At 31.7% G+C, this 21,715-nt stretch overlaps 2 protein-coding genes and 2 non-coding genes across 7 annotated transcripts; 2 read left to right on the top strand and 2 right to left on the bottom strand.

Annotated features, from left to right (window-relative positions):
- Positions 1-398: 398 nt before the first annotated feature.
- On the top strand, positions 399-5,122 carry LOC130664577 (DNA topoisomerase 2-binding protein 1-A). 4 transcript variants are annotated; one of them, XM_057464548.1, is made up of 3 exons: positions 399-801; positions 881-1,014; positions 1,098-5,122. In XM_057464548.1, exons 1-3 carry the CDS (start codon positions 694-696, stop codon positions 4,738-4,740), a joined length of 3,885 nt encoding a protein of 1,294 aa, XP_057320531.1. In that variant the 5' UTR covers positions 399-693; the 3' UTR covers positions 4,741-5,122. The 4 variants fall into 4 exon arrangements, with proteins under 4 accessions (XP_057320531.1, XP_057320529.1, XP_057320530.1 ...); XM_057464546.1 differs by having other exon boundaries at positions 881-1,020; XM_057464547.1 differs by having other exon boundaries at positions 400-801; positions 1,095-5,122.
- On the bottom strand, positions 4,950-19,176 carry LOC130664578 (cytochrome P450 6k1-like). Its single transcript, XM_057464549.1, has 5 exons — positions 18,480-19,176; positions 15,938-16,168; positions 15,580-15,860; positions 15,311-15,500; positions 4,950-5,116 (listed from the first exon to the last, which is right to left on the bottom strand). The coding sequence occupies exons 1-5, from the start codon at positions 19,135-19,137 to the stop codon at positions 4,953-4,955; spliced, it is 1,524 nt and encodes a 507-aa protein (XP_057320532.1). The 5' UTR covers positions 19,138-19,176; the 3' UTR covers positions 4,950-4,952.
- On the top strand, positions 12,269-12,339 carry Trnag-gcc (transfer RNA glycine (anticodon GCC)). The gene has a single exon. It is a non-coding gene; the product is annotated as a tRNA-Gly (tRNA).
- Positions 15,202-15,272, bottom strand: Trnag-gcc (transfer RNA glycine (anticodon GCC)). Its single transcript has one exon. It is a non-coding gene; the product is annotated as a tRNA-Gly (tRNA).
- Positions 19,177-21,715: the final 2,539 nt, after the last annotated feature.

The following is a 21,715-nucleotide window of genomic DNA, read 5'->3' as shown; positions in this document are numbered from 1 at the left end:
CGAACATGTGTTTTTAATGAAAAGGAATATCGTAAATAATTAAAAATATATATTTAATTAATATGAGTGTGGATGAAGCAGATATCAGACAAAATTATAAATAAATAGAGTAAACAATGAAAAAAATGATACTTATAAAAAATGCACTTATTAATGTTAAAATTTTTTAAATGCGCATTTTTTAAAAATTTAATTTGATTAATTATTTAGTCTATTTATTAATAATTGTAAATTCGTCTGATTTCTGCTCCATTCACACTCATTAATTAATAAATGAGCTAAAGTGAATAAAAATTATTAGAAACACGATTCCCAATAACTACAGTTTAATAATTAACAGCAATTGCGTTATAAAATGATAAACAATTTTTAATAATGGCTGCACTCATGTTTATTGGTCGTTTGAATTCCCCGGGCCAATGATAATAAAACCCGCAAAATTTAAAAATTAGTTCAACTGGCGGCGCTGCGAAGAAAATTTAAACACAAAAAGTTAGCGGTTTAAAATGGCGACTTGTGTCAGCTGTAAAAACGCGCGAATATATCGTCAGTTATTATTATTACTAATAAATAATTATAAGAAAAATTTTTTTTATCTATTTTTCATACCAAGTAAATTATATACACAAGATAAAATTTAATTATTGGTATTAAAAAGTGTTAAATTATTGTATAAAATAACATTTAAATAAAATGACAAGTCAATACAGTCAATTGGATTCTTTAAATATTTATTTCGTGATATTTTCTAAACATAAAAGTGAACAAAATTGTTCTGATGACATGTGGGATGCATTTAACGTAAGTTAATTAATAAAATAAATTTTAAAAGTATAAATAATTGAAAATTGATTGTATTATTTTATTTTTTGTTGGTTAGAAATGTCAAGACAATGACCTGTTACCACGATGGATAACCGAAGATGAATGTAAAATCATGAAACCCACTAAGACTGATATATTTGTACTAGAGAACTTTTCTGGAGATATTTTAAAACATTTACAACAATTCAGGTGCTTGTAAGTTTTGTTAAAATTATACTAAAATAAAACCATAGTTATGCTAAAATAATTATATTTTAAATGATTTTTAGTAGAATCGTTGGACCACCATGTTTACTTCGTTGTTTTTTGACTTGTGAACCAATACCCGAAGGTACAAGTCCTATTTATACAACTTCAATGCAAGGTTTAGGAATAACTGCATCAGGTTTCCCAGCAGATATAAAAAAAGACATTCAAATGTACGTCGAGTACATGGGAGGTGTTTATTACAAAGATTTACGTGGCTGTGTGACACATTTGGTAGCACAGTCAGCAACATCAACAAAATTTGAGATTGCCTGTTCAACAAATATTCCTGTATATACTTACGATTGGATTAAAAAAGTGTGGCAGGAAAACTTGAAGACATTTATATCAGCTACTGATTCACGTTTTGATAGATACAAGTGTCCGGTATTTTTAAACATCGTTGTCACAGCATCAAACATTGGTAAACGTGATAAAGAAACAATAAAACAATTGATAATGTCTAATGGTGGTGAGTTCATGGGTCCGTTGGATGGCACCAAAGTAACAGCAGTGATAACAAATGAGTATTCGACAAATAGCGATAAAATAAAGTACGCAATGACTCATAATTTGCCGTGCATTAAACGGGATTGGGTGGTTAAGAGTGTGGAAGCTGGATACGCATTACCATTTAACGATTATTTAATTACACCTAAAGGGACATTAAAATGCTCAACACCAGAATCAGGATCAACGCAGGCTGCTCAAGCATCATTTGATTGTTCGGGCATGAGTGTTATTCCTCATTCAACTCGTAATTTTATTGATGACACTATACAGTCAATGATGAGCACAATGTCAGAGACTGCGGAGCCTAATGTGCCTAGTTATGTAGGAATTTTAGAGAGTTTAGACATAAAAGAAGCTAAGAAAGCTGGTCCGTTTCTTGACGGTTGTAATATTTATCTCGCCGGCTTCGCTACTCATCACCGTGACAAAGTAATTAAGATTTTGAATGCAGGAAGTGCTACGAGATTTGACGATTTATCGGACGCTTTGTCTCACGTTATTGTTGGTGATAAAAGTAAAGCTGCACAAGAATTAAAATTAATAAAATCAAAAGGTTTAAATTTACATATAGTTACTGTTAGTTGGCTACAAGAAAGTATAAAATTTAAAAAACCAGCTTCTGAAGATGCTCATCGTGTTGACAAACAAATCACGACAACTAAAACTACAGAACCAGCCTCACCATTGAGTAAAAAAAGTATTCAGATGCTTCAAAAACCACGCAGGCCACCAGTACCGCAGTTTAGTTTTGATAAACCGGAAAACGATGAACCGGATATTGTACAGCAATATTTAAATAAAACTAATGATAAAATTACATCAGAGGTGCCGTCATTCAGCAATGAAAGGTCCAATAGTGATCCTAAAGTATCAAATCTCAGTAGAAGTAAAATATCGAGTGAAAAAAAAAGTAATTCTGAGTCAAATACTTCAATAACACGGACTTCACAACGTTATATCAATCAGACAGGTGAAAGTAATCAGCCGACTCAGTCAACGGTGCCTGACCAAATATTCGACGATTTAAAATTTTTGTTGATTGGATTAGATGACGAAGAGTATTTGCAAATGAGCAGTACTATTGAAGCTGTAGGTGGAAAAATAGTTACTAATTCATTTAAAGGTATTCCTGATTATGCAGTTGTTCCAGTTACCGGAGCAGCGTTAAAACACACTGTGGGTGAAATAGTGACACCTTTATTCATCGAAGAGTGTATTGAAATGGAAAAAGTTGTTGATATTATGTATTATCACCGAGCGTTATCCATTCCCGATAGTGCAAAACCACTGTCAGAATGTGTAGTCGCTACCAGTTCATACAGCAGCTCTGAAAGATATTATTTACAACAATTAGCAATAGCTTTGGGTGCTAATTATCAAGACACATTTGCCCGTAAAACAAATATTGAAAAAGATCAATACGCGGCAACGCATTTAATTTGTTTAGAACCGTCAGGTAATAAATATAATGCTGCTGTTAAATGGAAACTACCAGCAGTTACAGCTGATTGGTTGCGTGCCTGTGGTGAAAGACTTACGCTTGTTGATGAAACACCATATTTGGTTGGTGAAACAATGGCACCAGAGAGATCTAATAACCAGAAATCTACAAGCCAATCATCAGCTAATCAGATTAATGAATCAATGGGACCACCCTCAACACCAGCTGTTCGACAAGTCCTTACACCAAAACGTCGTTTAACTCAGACACCGGGTGTTGAAACTCCGTTGATAAACAAGCGATTGAATTTAAGCGGTCATCAAAACACACCACAGTCACCTTTTCATGTCAATACACCGGAAACGCCGTACGGTCAAATATTTAGAACAAACCCATCACCGAATTTAAGAAAAGCTTGTGCCAAGTGGATTGACAGTCTGCCTGATAAAGTTGAAGCTCCTCAACCACGACAACGAGCACCCAGTACTCCATTGTCGGAACTAAAAAAACAAATGTGGTCAGCGATGAAAAAACCAGGTGGTGATAAAAATCAACAGCCACTAGATCAAAGTACACCTGATCAAGCTTCAGTAGATTCACCGCATCAAGCAACTGATTTATCGCATCAAAGAATAAATTCTTCGCATCAAAGTATTAATGAAGATCATACTCACATGAGTTATGAAGAAGAAAATAATGCAGAACCAGATGAACCAGTACCAAGACAATTATTTGCTAATGAATTAGAAAATGAAAATAATCCAATTAACGAGCAGCTCGAACACATGAATAAATTACTTAATTCTGCCCGTACAAGCTCTGCGGAATCGAGATTCTCACTTAATGGTGATAACAAAATTTATGATGATCCTAAAGAGCGCAATAATTATTTAGTACCAGATACTCAACCAGAAAGCGTTGGCTGGGAGGATCCAAATCCGCCACGTATGTCATCAAAATTATTGGGAAATAGTTTACAAACACCTGAAAGCTCCTTGGAGCCATCAAGATTAGAAATTAGTATTCGAGAAACACCAAAGCGTAAATTTATGCTGTCGGGATTGAAGGACAGGCCGAGTTATGAAGAAGCTATAAGACAATTGGGTGGTGAAATATCAACAGATGCAAATTTTGATCCAACTGCGACCCATCTTTTGTGTATCAGACCGTCGAGAAATGAAAAAATGCTTGGCAGTATTGCTTCTGGTAAATGGGTACTACACTGTTCATACATACGCGCTTGTGAAAACGCTGGTGAATTTGTTGATGAAGAGGATTACGAGTGGGGTAATTCGCGATGTGATAAAATGAAAGAATTAACGACAGCTCAAGAGATTGAATTAGCGAAAGCCGCTTACCGGTGGCGTATTAAATTGAGTAATAAAAATAGCGGTGCATTTGAAAATATGGTAGCAATATTAATTGTCCCAAAAGAAAAATATCCGCAGTTCGAGAGACTTATTAATGCAGGTGGCGGTATTGTTGTTCAAGCTAAACATCCCTACGACAGTCCTAAAGGTAAAAAAATAACTCATTGTTTTATACAGATTAACAAAGTTACACAGACTATAGATTGGGCGATGTTAGCTAGCAAAGGAATATTGTGTTTTTTACCTCCTTATTTAAATTCATTCCTAACTTCCACGGATGCTTTGAATCCACGCGAGCACGTTATCGCGGAATTCAAAAAATATCTTACTTTGTTTCCCAAATAATTCAATTGGATTTTTTTTTTTTTTTTTTTTATCTATATATTTATATATTATTGAAGGGAGATGTTTTTGTAAAATTTATTATTACATCTATAATGATAAAAATATTTCTTTAAATGATGAAATAAAAATTATTGGTTTAATAACAACATCAATTATTGTGTTTAAGATAAACAGTTACAATTATATATTTTTAATAAATTATTACTACATAATTAAGAATTTATTTTTTTGAAATATAAATGAATACCATTAGCTGGGGTCGTAAATATATTACGAGTATTTATTTCTGTTTTATATTTTGGATTAACAGTTACTTGATAATCTTGAAGGATTCTCACTAAACCAACGGCTGTTTGTAGCATTCCAACACGTAAAGCTGAAATGATATAATATTATTTAATGTTTACAAAAAAAAAATGTTGGAAAATCCAAAAGTCTGCACCTCAATCACTCATCATAGTTATTAATATTTTATTTTTTTATTATTACTTTGATTATAATATTATTTTAGTTTTTCTTTTAGTTTAATTTTTATTATTTGAATTTTTTTTTAAATATTCCGCCTTTTTTCCTAGATGTCGCTTTATTTTTTGAATTCTATTGTCACACTAGTGCTGCTGCCAGTAATTGGTAGAGGGAAAAAAAGAAAAAATAATAATAATAAAAATAAAAAAGGCCATTCGGCAGCTGAAATGGAAGGTAGATTTTCCAATTAATCTATATAAAAAGTTACATACAACATATCTTGTGATACATGTTAGTGTATAGACATGATATGATATTAGGCTCGTTTTCTTAGAGTGAGGGTAAAAAAAGACAACGACTATTTTCGATAGAGAACTTCAGATAGTTGATTTGACAAAACATTATATAGGTAATGTATTAAACTAACTTTCACGTAAACAAAGTATAGAAAATTTAATTAATATGAGATCATAATTGTAATCGCCATTACGATGGCAAGACCAGTGATAATCATAGGGATTAGAGGTACATTTGATACATCATAAATAATTAAAGAAATACTTTTAAAATATAAAATATTCGGAAATTTTCAGGTTATTTTGTTCACAATAAAATTCAACTGACCAAATTGTAATATAATGGGAAATGCATAAGTTATGTAGAATGAACACCATATTTGCAACATTTGTTGATTCCATTAGAATTTTCAGGGCCATCAAATTATTGGAAGAAATGGTCAAAACATAAAGTTTAAGGTCAAATATTAAAGCTTACTAAACAAGCTTTATGATACTTTTTACTGAAATTGTCTATCAGTTTTAGTTTTAATGTTATATGAACTTCAACAGTGAATAAAAACTGATTTTTTCGAAAAATCGTGAAAATTTCAAACAACTATTACTTCAAAACTAATTGACTGATTTAGCTCATTTTCGAATTTGATCAAGATAATCTGCTATAGAATAAGTGTAAAAAATTTCATTAAGATCCGATAAGAACTGTGGGTGCTATCGTAATGACAAGACCAGTGATAATCACAGAGATTAGGGTACATTTGATACATCATAAATAATAAAAGAACTACTTTTAAAATACAAAATATCAGTGAAATTTACAGGTTATTTTGTGCAAAATAAAATACAGCTGACGAAACTGGATTATAATGGGACAAGCATAAGTTATGTGGAATAAAAACCATATTTTCGACACTTTTTGATTCCATTAAAATTTTTAAGGCTATCAAATTATTGGAAGAGATGGTCAAAATGTAACGTTTAAGGTCATCAATTAAAGCTTATTAGTCAAGCTTTAAAATACTTTTTACAGAAATTCTCTATGAATTTTAGTTTTAAAGTTATATGGACTTTAAAAGTGATTGAAAACTGATTTTTCCGAAAAATCGTAAAAATTTCAAACAGCCATAACTTCTAAACTAATCGACCGATTCGGCCCATCTTCGAAATTAACCGTGGTAATTACACATGAAATAAGTGTGAAAAATTTCATTAAGATCGGATAAGAAATGTAGACGCAATCGTGTCCTCAAAAGTCCGTTTTATTACATATATATATATATATATATATATATATATATATATGTATATAAATATATATATGGGGCATTCCACGCCAAATCGGACGGTTTCAAAAATTGATTTTTCCGATTCCCTTAATTTTTTTGTATTTTTTAGTCCTCAAAAGAGGCTTCCTGGTAAATTTTGAGATTTTTTTGATCAATGGTTCAAAAAATATTAAATTTTCAAAAAAACCGCTTTTGAATGGTTTTTTGATCATAACTTTCGTAATAATGGTCGAAATTCAATGGTTTTTTTTTTCAAAATTTTCTTTTTTAGATGGCCTTTATAGAAAAAAATACAAAACAAATATACGAAATGTTTTTAATCGAGATATTTGAATTTTAAGTTTTCAACCGTGTTTTTAAAAAAAGGTGTATCCTTCGATTTTCTTGAAAATTTTCTATCTTAAACTTCTATCCATTTTGCAACTTTTAAGCCCGGTCCGGTAGTGGGCCTTCCATAATTACTATTTTATTTAGATTTTTGAAAATTGAAAAAATTTTTTTTTCGCTATAAATTATTATCAATACCGATTTTTGACATTGTACACTTGTTTTTCTTGCATATTATAAATTGATTTCGATATTTTTTTGTTCTGAGTAGGGATTTAAAAGCAGTAAGTAAAAGTTAATGCTATTTATAAGCAGTTATAATAAATGTTTTTATTTATAAAGAAGCAACTATTTCGAAGCAAAAGAAACATTGGTTTTGCTATACAATACAGCTAAGACCATTACAGGAGCTCATAAATTCCATATAACTATTCGAAAAAGCTACGAAACTGTATTACAAACGTTATTAATTATTTTCGTGTTCTTTCGAAAATTTTACATTACCGATTGTTTTATAAACTAGAGTACTCATTAGCAAATATAGCTCCGTCGCTTTTTCGAAGAATTATATGGAATTTTTGAGCTCCTGTAATGGTCTTAGCTTTATTGCATAGCAAATCTAATGTTTGTTTTGCTTCGAGATAGTTGCTTCTTTATAAATAAAAACATTTATTATAACTGCTTATAAATAGCATTAACTTTTACTTACTGCTTTTAAATCCCTACTCAGAACAAAAAAATATCGAAATCAATTTATAATATGCAAGAAAAACAAGTGTACAATGTCAAAAATCGGTATTGATAATAATTTATAGCGAAAAAAAAATTTTTTCAATTTTCAAAAATCTAAATAAAATAGTAATTATGGAAGGCCCACTACCGGACCGGGCTTAAAAGTTGCAAAATGGATAGAAGTTTAAGATAGAAAATTTTCAAGAAAATCGAAGGATACACCTTTTTTTAAAAACACGGTTGAAAACTTAAAATTCAAATATCTCGATTAAAAACATTTCGTATATTTGTTTTGTATTGCACACCTCAATCGCGAAAGCGTTAGGTGTGCTTTACTGTCACTCTCTTACTCTCGGCCCTTTCACTGACTTTAAATCCTCTCTACTTTCTTTATAGTACACCAAAGTTGTTAATGATATATACCATTTTAAAGGAAATTTATTAAGGAACATTTTTCAATGCAATCCTTATTTGATTAATAATGTGATTAATTAAAAAACAATGATTTAGTCCGAAGCCCTCAGTGCGTCAATTGTGGTGTTCGGACTCGTCTAAACACGATAACTTTCGAAAAACAAGACTTATCGACTTAGTTTTTTTTTATTATCTGTGTATTTCTGATCACAAGAACCCTTTCAAAAATTACTATTTGAATCCTTTTTGTTTTGGTGTAATTAATAAAAAACGTAAAAACTGATTATTCGTGAAAAATTTAGCTGCTATTTTTACTGTTGTTATTATTTTTTTCATTGTTTCTCTCTATCAACTACTGGTGACAGCACTAGCGTATCAATATGTTTGAAAAAAAAAAAGCGACATTTAAGACAAAACAAGGCGGGACATTTAGAAAAAAATGTTAGTAAAAAATTATTAAACTGAAAATAAGAAATAAAAATAAAAAAATCAAATTGATAATTTGTAAGTTGAATAAAAGTTCATAATAAAAAAAAAAAATCTATTAATATTATATAATAATAAAAGTAATGATTAAAAATAAATTGAGCGATTGAGGTGTGCACTTTTGGATTTTCCAACATTTTTTTTCTATAAAGGCCATCTAAAAAAGAAAATTTTGAAAAAAAACCATTGAATTTCGACCATTATTACGAAAGTTATAATCAAAAAACCATTCAAAAGCGGTTTTTTTGAAAATTTAATATTTTTTGAACCATTGATCAAAAAAATCTCAAAATTTACCAGGAAGCCTCTTTTGAGGACTAAAAAATACAAAAAAATTAAGGGAATCGGAAAAATCAATTTTTGAAAGCGTCCGATTTGGCGTGGAATGCCTCATATACATATATATATATATATATACATATATAAATTTTTTGACGAATGGTATTTTTGAACTCTACTCAACTTATTATGATAGTTTACGACGAAATCCCTTGAAAAATCGACCATGAGGACAAATACAATAGTTAGATTTTTAAAAAAATCTATCTAAAAATGGCAACTAAATTAGGCTAATTTATTATATTTTTCGAGAGTTATCGGGGTTCCGAAGATTTGTACAGGACAATTGCGAGCCCTAGTTTTTTGGATTTAAATAATTTATTTTAAATCAATGAAATAATGAATCGTTTAGTACTCGGTCGAAATTATTCCTTAACTAGTCTTTGTCATAGTATACAATTTAATCATATTCAGTTAAATTAGAAGAGTGCAGAGATGATTTAACATGAGTGAATTAGTCGAAAAAATAATTTCGATCGTAAGGCACACACAGCGCGTTCGCGCTTGAATTTGCAATAAAATAATAACCAAATAAGATAAAAAGCATCTATTATTTAAATTATAAGAAACATAGTTGCAATTTTATTATTTTAGCCAAATCCAGTATTAAATACTAAGGTAAATGTCCCAATTATCGTAACGACGAAGAGTATACGACTGATTTTTATCGTTTTAAAAGTATTTAAATCGATAAAAAAAAAGAATTTATTACATCATATAAAGTCAACATTGACATGGCAATTTTACTTTACTGAAATTTATTTAACATATTTGTGTAACTCCCAATTGATATCAGCTGAAAGTAATTTTTTTTTTTAATTTTTATCAGCGAATATACAACTACGTTGTCCTTTATTCAATTAATGTTTTAATTTTTTTTTTAATTAATTAATAAAATTTTAATACAGTTATGACAGTTGAAATTCATTTCACATTTTTAAGAAGTAGGGGAGGTGGGGAGGGGGGCACTATCTGAGAATGGCCTTAACGACTTTATTCAAAGAAGTACAGTTAGGGCATACTTTTTAGGGCGCTAAAGAAATCCTATGTATCTATTATTGATACTTATTACAGTATACCCTCGATTTTCTTTCGATCTTCGGGAATATTTTGGAAGAAGATCAAGAGACAGCCAAAAGAAGTGAAAATTGGTAATTTGGATTAGTTTTTGTAAAATATGTATGTTTTGTGCAGATAATAATCAAGAAACATATCATATGAGATTTAATATTTATTTATTTATCATATTAATATACGATATGTTTATTATTTCTTATCATTCGACTCGTTATTAGTCAGCTATCAATATATTTTAATAAGAGTTAATTCTTAAATATACAACCAAACATCTACTGCATGAAAACTAAAAAAGTATATAATTCAAAAGAATCGCGACTAGCATCATTTATCGCTCACGTAGAATGCTTTAATATTGTTTTTTGTGTAAATACCAATGTGAATCAAATTCGTATCTTAATTAAATCCCAAGATCATCTGTGACTATAAATTATAGTAATAATTTATAAAAAAAAAAATCTGTCTATCGGTTGACCCTGCGGGTCAGCCCCAAAACTTCCCGCTGTTTTCGAGCTCAAGGAGCTCGAAAACATTGTTGTGGATACATTTTCAAGCTCTTCGTGCTCGAAAATACTTTTGTGTGCTATTGTTTTCGAAAAAAACCGATTTTAGCATTTCTTTCTCCCACGATATCTCAGGAACGAATTGACCGATTGAGATGGCTAAGGCGGCAATCGACGCGTTTTATTAAGTTTCAGAGCTGATTAGATTTTGAAGTTGATCGTAGGAGTCGTGTCTGAGAAATCAATAAAAAACTAAAAAAAAAAATTTTTTTTTTCGTAATTCGCCAATATTTTCGAGTCTACTCCATCAAATGATCTGAAACTTTCAGAAAAGTTGATGGCCAACAAGCTCTTTCGATTGCCGCCTTAACCATCTAAATCGGTTCATTAGCAAAAAAGTTATAGACCGGTCACACACACACACACACACACACACACACACACACACACACACACACACACACACACACACACACACACACACACACACACACACACACACGCACACGCACACACACACACACACACACACACACACACACACACACACACACACACGCACACGCACACGCACACGCACACGCACACGCACACGCACACGCACACGCACACGCACACACACACACACACACACACGCGCACACACACACACACACACACACACACACACACACACACACACACACACATCATTCTGAAAATAGTCAGAATAGCTTCCTAGGACCTCAAAACGTCGACATCTGATGAAATTTCGATTTTCGTAAATCGGGGTGAAAACAATAACTTCCCAATTTTTCGAAAATCGTCGATTTTCTTAGCGGGAAGTTAAAAAAAATAAACAGTACCCAAAATATGCAACCGAAAACTGCAATGTGTCTTCACAAGACTCACAATCGGTCACTCATCTTTGAGTTATATTCACGTAATTACAAAATCATTGCTTAATAATTGTATGTGTGGAAAACGTCTTTCGATCAAACACACTTATTGATTGTAAGGGCACGGAACTGCAGAGGAAAAACTTGTCAAAGAACATCAAGGAATGCCTGAACAATCCCATATATACTTCAACAGTGTTAAACTATCTAAAAAAGCTGAAATTTATTAAAATATATATGTTAATATATATATTAAGGCGGTCCTTAGTTAGGGTATATTCGAATTTTTTTTGGGATAGTCCTGAATAGGTTCCAAATATATCGAAAAAAAATTCGTGCCAAATTGCAGCTCTTAATTTTATAATTAATCCGGCCCCCACGACAGCCAAAGTTTTAAATAAAAATAACATGGGAAAAGTTCTGTTATTACTTGAGAATGTTTTTAAGTCATGAACTAATAAACGGATTATATCGACACATGAATATTCTTGTGGCAAATTTAACGTTCTACAAGACAGGTCTCTTGTAATTTTTTGCTAACTTTACTGGTTCAAAAGTTATTTGAGGTTAAAATCAAAGTTCTAGTCAATTCCATGGTTTTTCCATTCTTATCGTGGTTAAATGATTCAAAAATGTGAAAAGTGTTATAATTTATATTCTAGATAGCTCTATTTTTCAAAAATATTCCAGGGTAACCGTGACTGTCACGGTTTTACCATACATCAGCACTGGTGGTTCAATGGTAGAATGCTCGCCTGCCACGCGGGCGATCCGGGTTCGATTCCCGGCTAGTGCAAAATTTTTTTTTTTTTTTTCAAACGTACTTTTATTTTTGTAAAGGTAAAAGCATCTATTATTCACAGGGCTCTGATTATTTTTGTTAATTCATTCATGTGGTTTGAGACTTTCTTTTTTACTGGCTAAGGTTTGTATACTATTTTTCTGCTCGACGGAGCCGGAAAGTTGCAACTTCGATCAGGGCAGCGGTCTGAAAGTTGCCATTTTCTGGCAATGCTGCCAGATCGTAGAATATTTTTACCCCTTTCCGGGGTGAAATAGCATAGAGTTTAATGCCAGGAGGGGGTAAAAATATCCCACGATCTGGCCGCACTGTCATGACCCTAAAAAGTCAGTTACATCAAATTTTTGTTATTCTTGAATTGTAAGTTTTTAGCATTCTTTAAATTTTGGAATACGCAAGATATTTTGGTCATATTGTTGAAAGATTTTGATTTTAATTGGTAAAAATTTTGATAAACTCTATAGTTTTTAATAATTATAGTCTTAAATTCAAACTAGATTCATGAATTATCTATGGTACTTATCACCAGAGTTATCGATTATGACAATTTTTGATGATTATGTTTCATTAGAATCAAAATTAAAAATTGTGAGTAAGTTGCATACGGAAAAATAAAAGATTACAATTGATGCTTCTCCGGAGGACGAAGACCTGGATTATACAAGTGAAAAATGTAGCGTAAAACGCTTTTAATTAGGGCTGTACAATTTAGCCGGTTAAGCTGGCTAAAAAAGTTAGCTAAGTTAATTAGCTAACTAACCGATCAGCTTGGCTAATTTAACCGGTTAAATAAATTAGCTGGCGGTTTAACCGTTTAATCTAGCTTAGCTCAGCTAACGACTAACCGACTAATTTTTTTTTAAGCTATTTAAAACTTTGAGATATGGCTACCTTTTAAAGATTATGATCAACGGAAATTTTGAAGAGACATCAGTAGTTACCAATAAAAACAAAAGAGAAAAGGACTTGGATTATCTTTTCAATTGTGAGGTAGCCATATTTCAAAGTTTTGAGAGAATGGTAAGCTTTGAAAGCGATAATTCAAATCACCAAAATGATGTATATGAAAGAGAAATCAATAGCTTCAAAATGGAGCCAAATATTCTTCATGATGATTATCGTCTTCATTGGTGGCATTCAAAACGCCTTACACGGGAAAAAAGAGTTTCGTTTTTATAACAAAAGACGGGATAACGAAAAATTTTGTTATACTGACAAACATGATTAGCTTACAGTAACAAATCAATTTGTTATAATAACAAATGAAATTGTGTCGTAATTAAGAAGCCTATTTGTTATGAGTACAAATGATATCAATATCATCGTATTTCAAAGCAAGCATTTGTTACTCTAAGTAATCTTAGCTTGTGGGGACAAAAATTTTGTCAGTGCTACAAATTCATTTTTTTATTTCAACAAATCACTTTTTTTACTGCAACACAACAGTTTTGCTGCAGTTACAAACCATTGCTAGGCGCCACAAACGATTTGCTAGCGTTACAAAAACGTTGTAGTCATAACGAATGCTTCGTTATCTGTATATTAAGGCAGAAATTTGTTACTGTAAGTTATCTTATCTTGCGGTTACAAAAAATTTTTTTCCGTGTAAGTTTCTTCTACTGGCTAGACTGTCGAAAAAATTTTTAGCTGTTTCAGCATCAAGCACACCCTCTGAAAAGGTTTTTTCCACAGTCGGAAATATTATAAGTTCTAAACGGAACTGCTTGCTTCCCGAAAACACAAATTTATTAATTTTCCTCTACCAAAATAGAGATATCATAGAAAAAAATTTAGCAATTAATTTAAAAGCCATTTTTATAAATAAAAAATTGTAAAATATTAATTAAACTAATAAATTATTCTATTGTCATTTTATATGTAAAAAAAAAAAACATTAATATTATTTTTTGAACCTGTATGTTAATAAAAAATCATTAAATAGCTTAAAAAAAAATTAGCCATTTACCCGGTTAGCTGTTAGCTGATTAGCTGAGCTAAGCTAGATTAAACGGTTAATCCGCCAGCTAATTAGCTAAGCTAATTTAGTTAACCGGTTAAATTAGCCAAGCTGATCGGTTAGTTAGCTAATCGACTTAGCTAAGTTTTTTAGCCGGCTAAATTGTACAGCCCTACTTTCACTGCAAGAGTATCAACGATTTATAATGATATCGATTTTTTGTAACCGCCGAATCAATCAAATTTTTTGAAACATATGAGTTACAAACAGAATTTTTAGAAATTCATCCTTCTGAATGGGCTGAAAATAAAAGCTATAGGACTGCATTAGGGTTCGTCAAAAAACTATCGGTTGTGAATGACTGTTCGGAGGGAGAAGTTAAACTAGTGAAAGAGTCTTGTAAATATTATACTAAGGTTGAATAACAAATGCGATTTGTATTAAAATTGGTTGAAGATCATCAAATGTTTCTTGACGCGCTAAAAAAAAAATTATGTGACAACTTCATAAAAATCTCTATGTTTAAAAAAAAGATATGCTAGTATTGGTATTTTTTATTTTCCATTGAAATTTTAATAATATTTTCTGTTCTCCGGCCAGAAAGTGGCAACTTTCAGGCCGCTGCCCTGATCGAAGTTGCAACTTTCCGGCTCTGTCGAGAAGAAAAATAGTATACGCACCTTCACCAGTAAAAAAGAAAGCCTCAAACCACATGTTTGTCAGCCTCCGCCAACAGATACATGTGATCTGAGACTTTTATTATTTCACTAGCTTAGGTATGTAATATATTATTATGGCGAAATTAATGATAAATTAATTAAAATAATAGGAGCCCTGTTAATGATAGATGCTTTTACCTTTACTAAAATGAAAGTACGCTTGAAAAAAAAAAAAAATTTTGCACTAGCCGGGAATCGAACCCGGATCGCCCGCGTGGCAGGCGAGCATTCTACCATTGAACCACCAGTGCTGATGTACGGTGGATCGTTAGTTAAATTATTTGATTACCGATACAAATTCGTGGGCCTTCACCAAAAGGCATGAAAGTACAAGGTTCCATATCATTTTTTCTTTCATCACTGAAACGATCTGGATCAAAATGGTCAGGATTGGGATGATATTTTGGATTCCTATGAATACCTGGTAGTGGTATGTAAACAGCAGTTCCTTTTTCAATTATAACATCCGAGCCAGGAATCTATTAAAGTTAATTTTATTTATCAATTTCGATAATTATCAAGCAATTGTTTTATTTTAATAATTAAATAGTCAAATACTTTGTAATCTTCACTGGCCACACGATCAATAATGGGTGCTGGTGGATACAAACGTAGAGTTTCATTAATAACTTGCATGAGATATTTCATATTTTGTATTGAATCATATGTTAGTCCTCCAAATTTTTCTAAATTATCTTTTATTTCTTTGCGCGTGTGTTCTTGAAGATCTGGTTGCTTAGCTAATTCCCATAATGCAAATGAGATTGTAACGGAACTCGACTCTAAACCGGCGATAAAAAATATTGCTGATTGTGCTACTAAACTATCACCTTCAAATCCTGTTAATAAATATATAAAAAATAATTATAAATTAATTATTCGTTTAATAGATTATTGATATTATTATTGAACTTACGGAATTGTGAATCTTGTTTTTCATTTTTTAACTTCAATAATGAATCAATAACGTCACCTCTTTCGATTTTTGATTGCTCACGTGCGTTCATTGAACTCCAAAATACTTGACGGAAGTAATCGGTATTTTTACCGAAAAATGAATTACTAAATAAACTTGAAAATATTGGGAAAAAAAATGCACAAAAAATTCTTATAGCGAATCCTATATTAAAGTTTTGTTGTTCGCGACCTGTAAAAAAATTAATAATATATCTTTTACTTCCCGCTAATAAAATTGTAAATTTTCAAAAATTCGGGAAGTTATTGTTTTCACCCCGATTTTCGAAAATCGAGTTTTCATCAGATGTCGACGTTTTGAAGTCCTCGGAAGCTATTCTGACTATTTTCAGAATGATGTCCGAGTGTATGTATGTGTGTGTGCACGCGCGTGTGTGTGTGTGTGTGCAAACTCTTTGTAACTTTCTAACTAATAAACCGATTTGGATGGTTAAGTAACAATCGAAAGAGCTTGTTGGCCGTCAACTTTCCTGAAAATTTCAAATTATTTGATCAAGTAGACTCGAAAATATTGGCGAAATATAAAAAAAAAATTTTTTTTTAGGTTTTTAGTGATTTCTCAGAAACGACTTAAACGATCGACTTCAAAATCTAATCAGCTCTAGAATTTGATAAAACGCGATTGCCACCTTAGCCATCTCAATCGGATAATTCGTCCGAGAGATTGCGGGAGAAAGAAATGGTAAAAAACGATTTTTTGCGAATATCTGTGAAACAACTGAACTAAATAATTCCAAAATTTGATCAGCTTTAGAATTTATTACAATGCGTCGATTGCCACCTTGATCATCAAAATCAAGTCATTTGTCTAATAGATATCGCGGGAAAAAGAAACGATAAAAAACAGTTTTTTGCGAATATATTTGAAGTAACTCAACTAAACAATTTTAAAATTTTAGCAGCTCTAGAACTTAATAATATACGCCGATTGCCGCCTCAACCATCAAAATCGGTCAATTCGTTCCTGAGATATCGTGAGAGAAAGAAATGCTAAAAAGTGGTTTTTTTCGAAAACAATGGCATACAAAAGTATTTTCGAGATTGAAGAGTTCGAAAATTTATTTACAACAATGTTTTAGAGCTCAAGGAGTTCGAAAACAGCGGGAAGTTTTGGGGCTGGCCCTCAGAGTCAACCGATAGACAGATTTTTTTCCGTGTAAAAAAACTATTCATAATAAAAGATTCAAAAAACAGTTAAAAAAATCGTTTATTTTTTTCTATTGTCAGAACTTCTATAATAGTTTGTAAAAAATTAATCATTGTTTTACATTTTGAAGTTCGACGTAGCAAACTCTTTTTCAAGCAAATTTTTTGACACTATTGATAAATTTAAAAAATGAAAATAATAATTTAAATTATATTTAAATTAAAAATAAATGAATAATTTATTTTAAGGTTTATTTCTCATTTTGTTCTCTTTATGTTTCAAAAATAAACCGCTGACTTCATTTAAAAAAAATCAGTTGACCCTGCGGGCCAGCCCCAAAACTTCCCGCTGTTTTCAAGCTCAAGAACCTCGAAAACATTATTGTGAATACAATTTCGAGCTCGAAAATACGTTTGTATGCTGTTGTTTTCGAAAAAAAACGTTTTTCACCATTTTTTCTCCAACGATATCTCTCAAACGAATAAACCGATTGAGACAGTTGAGGTGGCAATCGACGCGTTTTATCAAGTTCTAAAGCTGATCGAATTCTGAATTCGACTTATCGAGTCGTTTTTGAGATATTTCAAAAAAAATAAAAAATAAATTTTTTTTTAATTCTTTCGACAACGGTTTCTCTTGAACGAATGAACCGATTTTGATGGTTGAGGTGGCATTCGACGCGGCTTATAAAGCTCTAGAGCCAAGTCCATTTCCCTTCCATTTCGGAATCAATCCATCGAGCACATTGAAAATTATCCAAAAAAAACACTTTTGAAAAAATTTTATTTTTAGAATATCTCTGAACGAGCCCTACCGATCAAGCTCAATTTTCTTTCAGCTATAAGATATTGACAAGCCGCGTCGAATGACACCTTGAAGTTCAAAATCGGTTCATCCGTTCAAAAGATACAGGTATTTACATACGTACGTACGTACGTACATACATACATACATACATACATACATACATACATACATACACTCAGACATCATCGTAAAATTAGTCAGAATAGCTTCCTAGGACCTCAAAACGTCGACATCTGATGGAAATTCGATTTTCGTAAATCGGACCGAAACCAATAACTTCCCGAATTTTTGAAAATTTACAATTTTCTTAGCGGGAAGTTAAAAATAATCTATACTGCAAAAATTTTGATTGACGCCCAGCAAAGTGGACAAGAGTATTACTAGTTGTTATATAATTGACTCTTTTATTTTAAACGATGAATGATTTAAATTAGAAAATTATTATGGATCTGATTGATTATATTAACAAACTTTTATAATTAATACGTACTAATATTATGATAATAAAATTATAAGTGAATAAACTTACTTCGTAGATAAAATTCCGGAGTCGGTTGATTAAATGAATTGGTACTAATACCAAAAGCCAACGACGCAACAATATCTGTGGTATACATCGTACAAGTATTTTTAACTTCAATACTTTCGATTTTATCATTATTATTAACAAATTTACTATCTAAATAATTTTTCATATTATCTGAAGTCTCAACCATCAAATGAAACAATTGCTTGAGTTTACCACTTGTAAATGTTGGTGATAATTTTGTTCTTATATATTTCCATTCGGGATTATTAATCGAAAAAAGATTATCAGTACCCAACCGATCGTTACGATTACGCGATGAAAAATAACGATTTTGAAAATAATTAAAATCTTTAATAATCATTTGTTTTATTATTTTTGGATCACGTAAAATAAGAAACGGTTTGTGCATTATATAAATACCCAAATAAGGTGGATCGCCTTTAGCTTGATTATAAAGTCGTCCCAATAAATACCCAGGGGATATTCGTAGTAATATTGCATCTTTAAAATTACCAAATATTATATTTGTCGGTAGTGTCGGGACACCACGTCTTTGCCAATAAGTAAGTTTATACTTTGACCAAATATATAAAACACTAACAATAATAGCAACAGCTGTTGCTAATATTGACAAATTACTTTCCATGTTGAACATCATAAGCAAACTGACAGTAAGTCCGGTGCTTAAGACGCATATAACATAAAAACATCATGTTAAACTGATAAACAAGTAGAGATATATATTATCTTTAATGTAAATATGTTGTATGCAATGAAAATTTACTCTGTCATCTTTGATGTTCAACGTTCAATTGGTGCATAGACTGCATATTTCATAGATGTCATTAATTGCAAGTCATTAGTCATACTACAAACTTACACATCATATCTATGAAATGGTAATGATAAATAGTAGTAGTGAACCATATTATATAATCTAATGCGTATAAAAATTACTACGTACGTAATTTAGAAACAAAATTAAAAAAAAAAAATTGTTATAAATTTTTTATATTTACAGAAAGAATTTTTCGATAAAAATGACTGTCATTTCGAGTACGCCTTGACCATTCCAAAACAATGATATTTTTTATTGTAATTTTCAATATTTTTTGTTGAAATATTACCGATGCTAGACTATATTTTACTCTACTCGTGAGTAATTTTTTCACAGCAGAAAAAGTAGTATAATTATATGATTTTATATACTGTTTGAGTCCTATATTTAATCGGTTATTGTGAATATTTCATCTTGATCTACCAATTTTTAATTTACGTCTATTAATTTTTACTTCCCAATATACCATTTTTTTAAAACCATTGGTTTTATAATGAAAAATTGCTTGTAACTCAAATGAAATTTCGAGTCCATTGAAGTATTTTTTATTCTAAGCTGCAGAATAATAATTCAGTAGTCTACGTAATCATCGGTTATTATCGGCTTCCATTAAACGTTATTTTACTCGCTACAGCTTACATGTTACGGAGACAAACATATGCTTGAAAAAAAATGATGATCTCTTTATCTCTCTCTAGCACAGTGGTTTCTATAGCAGCGCAGGTGATTTTAAATCAACGATCGATAAAATAATTATTTTAATCTTGATGCAAATACAAATTAATATTTATTTTAAAATTTAAAAATAAAGGTGTGTTACGTTCTGGCTTTAATTATGTTTAAACAAATATTTGTAGATTTTTTTTTTTTTTCATTTCAAGTATCAAATTATTTATTCTTCATGGTCGGTGAATAAATGGTTCGTCACTTTTTGAAATCATAAATTAATTAATAAATCGTGACTTTATTGGCGAGATTATTTCTTTTCAACGCCAACAATGTAACGGAAATCATTGCGATAAGAGAGTCGTCCTGGCTCACGGATAATCCAAACAGATGACGATAAATGGGACCTGGACCACGACGATTCTTTCATAGGAAACTTGAGATGTGACGTCAACATTTTAATTAATGTATATAATCAGAGAGCGACAGAATCAAGTCAGTCGATCGCACAAGATCAAGTAGAGTTAAGAACTCTACTAGATCTTGTGCGATCGACTGACTTGATCATGTCACTTGGACTTGAAGACAGAAATAAATATTCATATTTTGTTCAAAATACAAATATCTTATTTAAAGTGTGGGCGCTGCTACCGGCAGCCCATGCATATCATCTACATTATATTGGGCAGTATGCCTACTGCTACCGGCAGCCCAGGCGCTTTCTTATCGCATCTAAAGAATCCATGCCGAGAATCTGAAGATCAGGCAAAAAGTTTCAGTTATGCCGCGTTTTACGAACGATCGCCGAAAACCGGGCGATCACATCACGAACCGTCCGAGTTACGGGTTACATCCGAGGAAGTCATCCTCGATCCGGTCACGTTAGTGATGTCACGCCGCGATTCTAGTGTCGCGTTATCAGGCTCGAGTGAAGTGTGTCCATTATCGAGCTTCGGGGATGCTTATGCCAAGTCCAACAACCACCAATAACCGCAAGATCAACCCGCGTTTTGGACTGGTGTAAACGGTTAAAATACAAGAAAGTCAACAGCTGAGGAATCTAAAATCTATAGATACCCCAAAAACGTCAACCTGATAATTTACAATTATTCTTCCTCATTAATTGAAAAGGTCGGAATGTAACAACGTTACGTTCGGCTGAATTCAATTAACGAGACGTTAGTGGCTTGCTTTTTTTCGCGTAGTTGCCAATGAAACTCCCATAGTAACCAGTTAGACCTAAGAATTCCTGAACCTTTTTAACACTTCTAAGTATTGCAAATATCGCGACCGCGCCAGTTTTCTTTGGGTTCGATTTAACACCGCTTCCAAATATTATCTGCCCTAAATAATTCATTCCTTTTAAAAATAAATTCCATTGCAAATCGGCCCTCAAATGATTGAAGGTAGACGACTATGTGATCCATACATACAAAGTAACCTTTGCCAAGCAGTCCCACAAATACCTTTTTCGTCAATCTTTGAAATGTCGGAGGGGCGTTTTTCATCCCAAACGGCATTCTAACGAATTCATAATGCTGGTTTGGCGTGGAAAAGGCTGTCTTATCTATATCATCTAGGTGAATTTTAATTTGGTGGAAACCACTTGCCAGGACACAGGTTGAAAAATATACGGCATTGCCTATTTGTTTGATTATTTTGACAATATTTGGCGTAGGGTAAACGACTGTAAACGTTTTTTCGTTTAAATTACGAAAATCGATTACCATAC

Source organism: Microplitis mediator, chromosome 3, assembly GCF_029852145.1.
Source record: "Microplitis mediator isolate UGA2020A chromosome 3, iyMicMedi2.1, whole genome shotgun sequence".
NCBI lineage: Eukaryota > Metazoa > Arthropoda > Insecta > Hymenoptera > Braconidae > Microplitis > Microplitis mediator.
The sequence above is the reverse complement of the archived record's forward strand: the minus strand, read 5'-3'. Positions and strand labels throughout refer to the sequence as shown.

What these genes read in the sequence shown, in the direction of transcription:
- LOC130664578 (XM_057464549.1), bottom strand. Translation starts at nt 19,137, where the DNA reads ATGATGTTCAACATGGAAAGTAATTTGTCAATATTAGCAACAGCTGTT. An exon ending in AAAACAAGATTCACAATTCC is followed by an intron (nt 15,861 to 15,937) that starts GTAAGTTCAATA and finishes ATTTATTAACAG; the next exon opens with GATTTGAAGGTGATAGTTTA. An exon ending in TGGCCAGTGAAGATTACAAA is followed by an intron (nt 15,501 to 15,579) that starts GTATTTGACTAT and finishes TAACTTTAATAG; the next exon opens with ATTCCTGGCTCGGATGTTAT.
- LOC130664577 (XM_057464545.1), top strand. Translation starts at nt 694, where the DNA reads ATGACAAGTCAATACAGTCAATTGGATTCTTTAAATATTTATTTCGTG. An exon ending in ACATGTGGGATGCATTTAAC is followed by an intron (nt 802 to 880) that starts GTAAGTTAATTA and finishes TTTGTTGGTTAG; the next exon opens with AAATGTCAAGACAATGACCT. An exon ending in TTACAACAATTCAGGTGCTT is followed by an intron (nt 1,021 to 1,094) that starts GTAAGTTTTGTT and finishes AATGATTTTTAG; the next exon opens with TAGAATCGTTGGACCACCAT.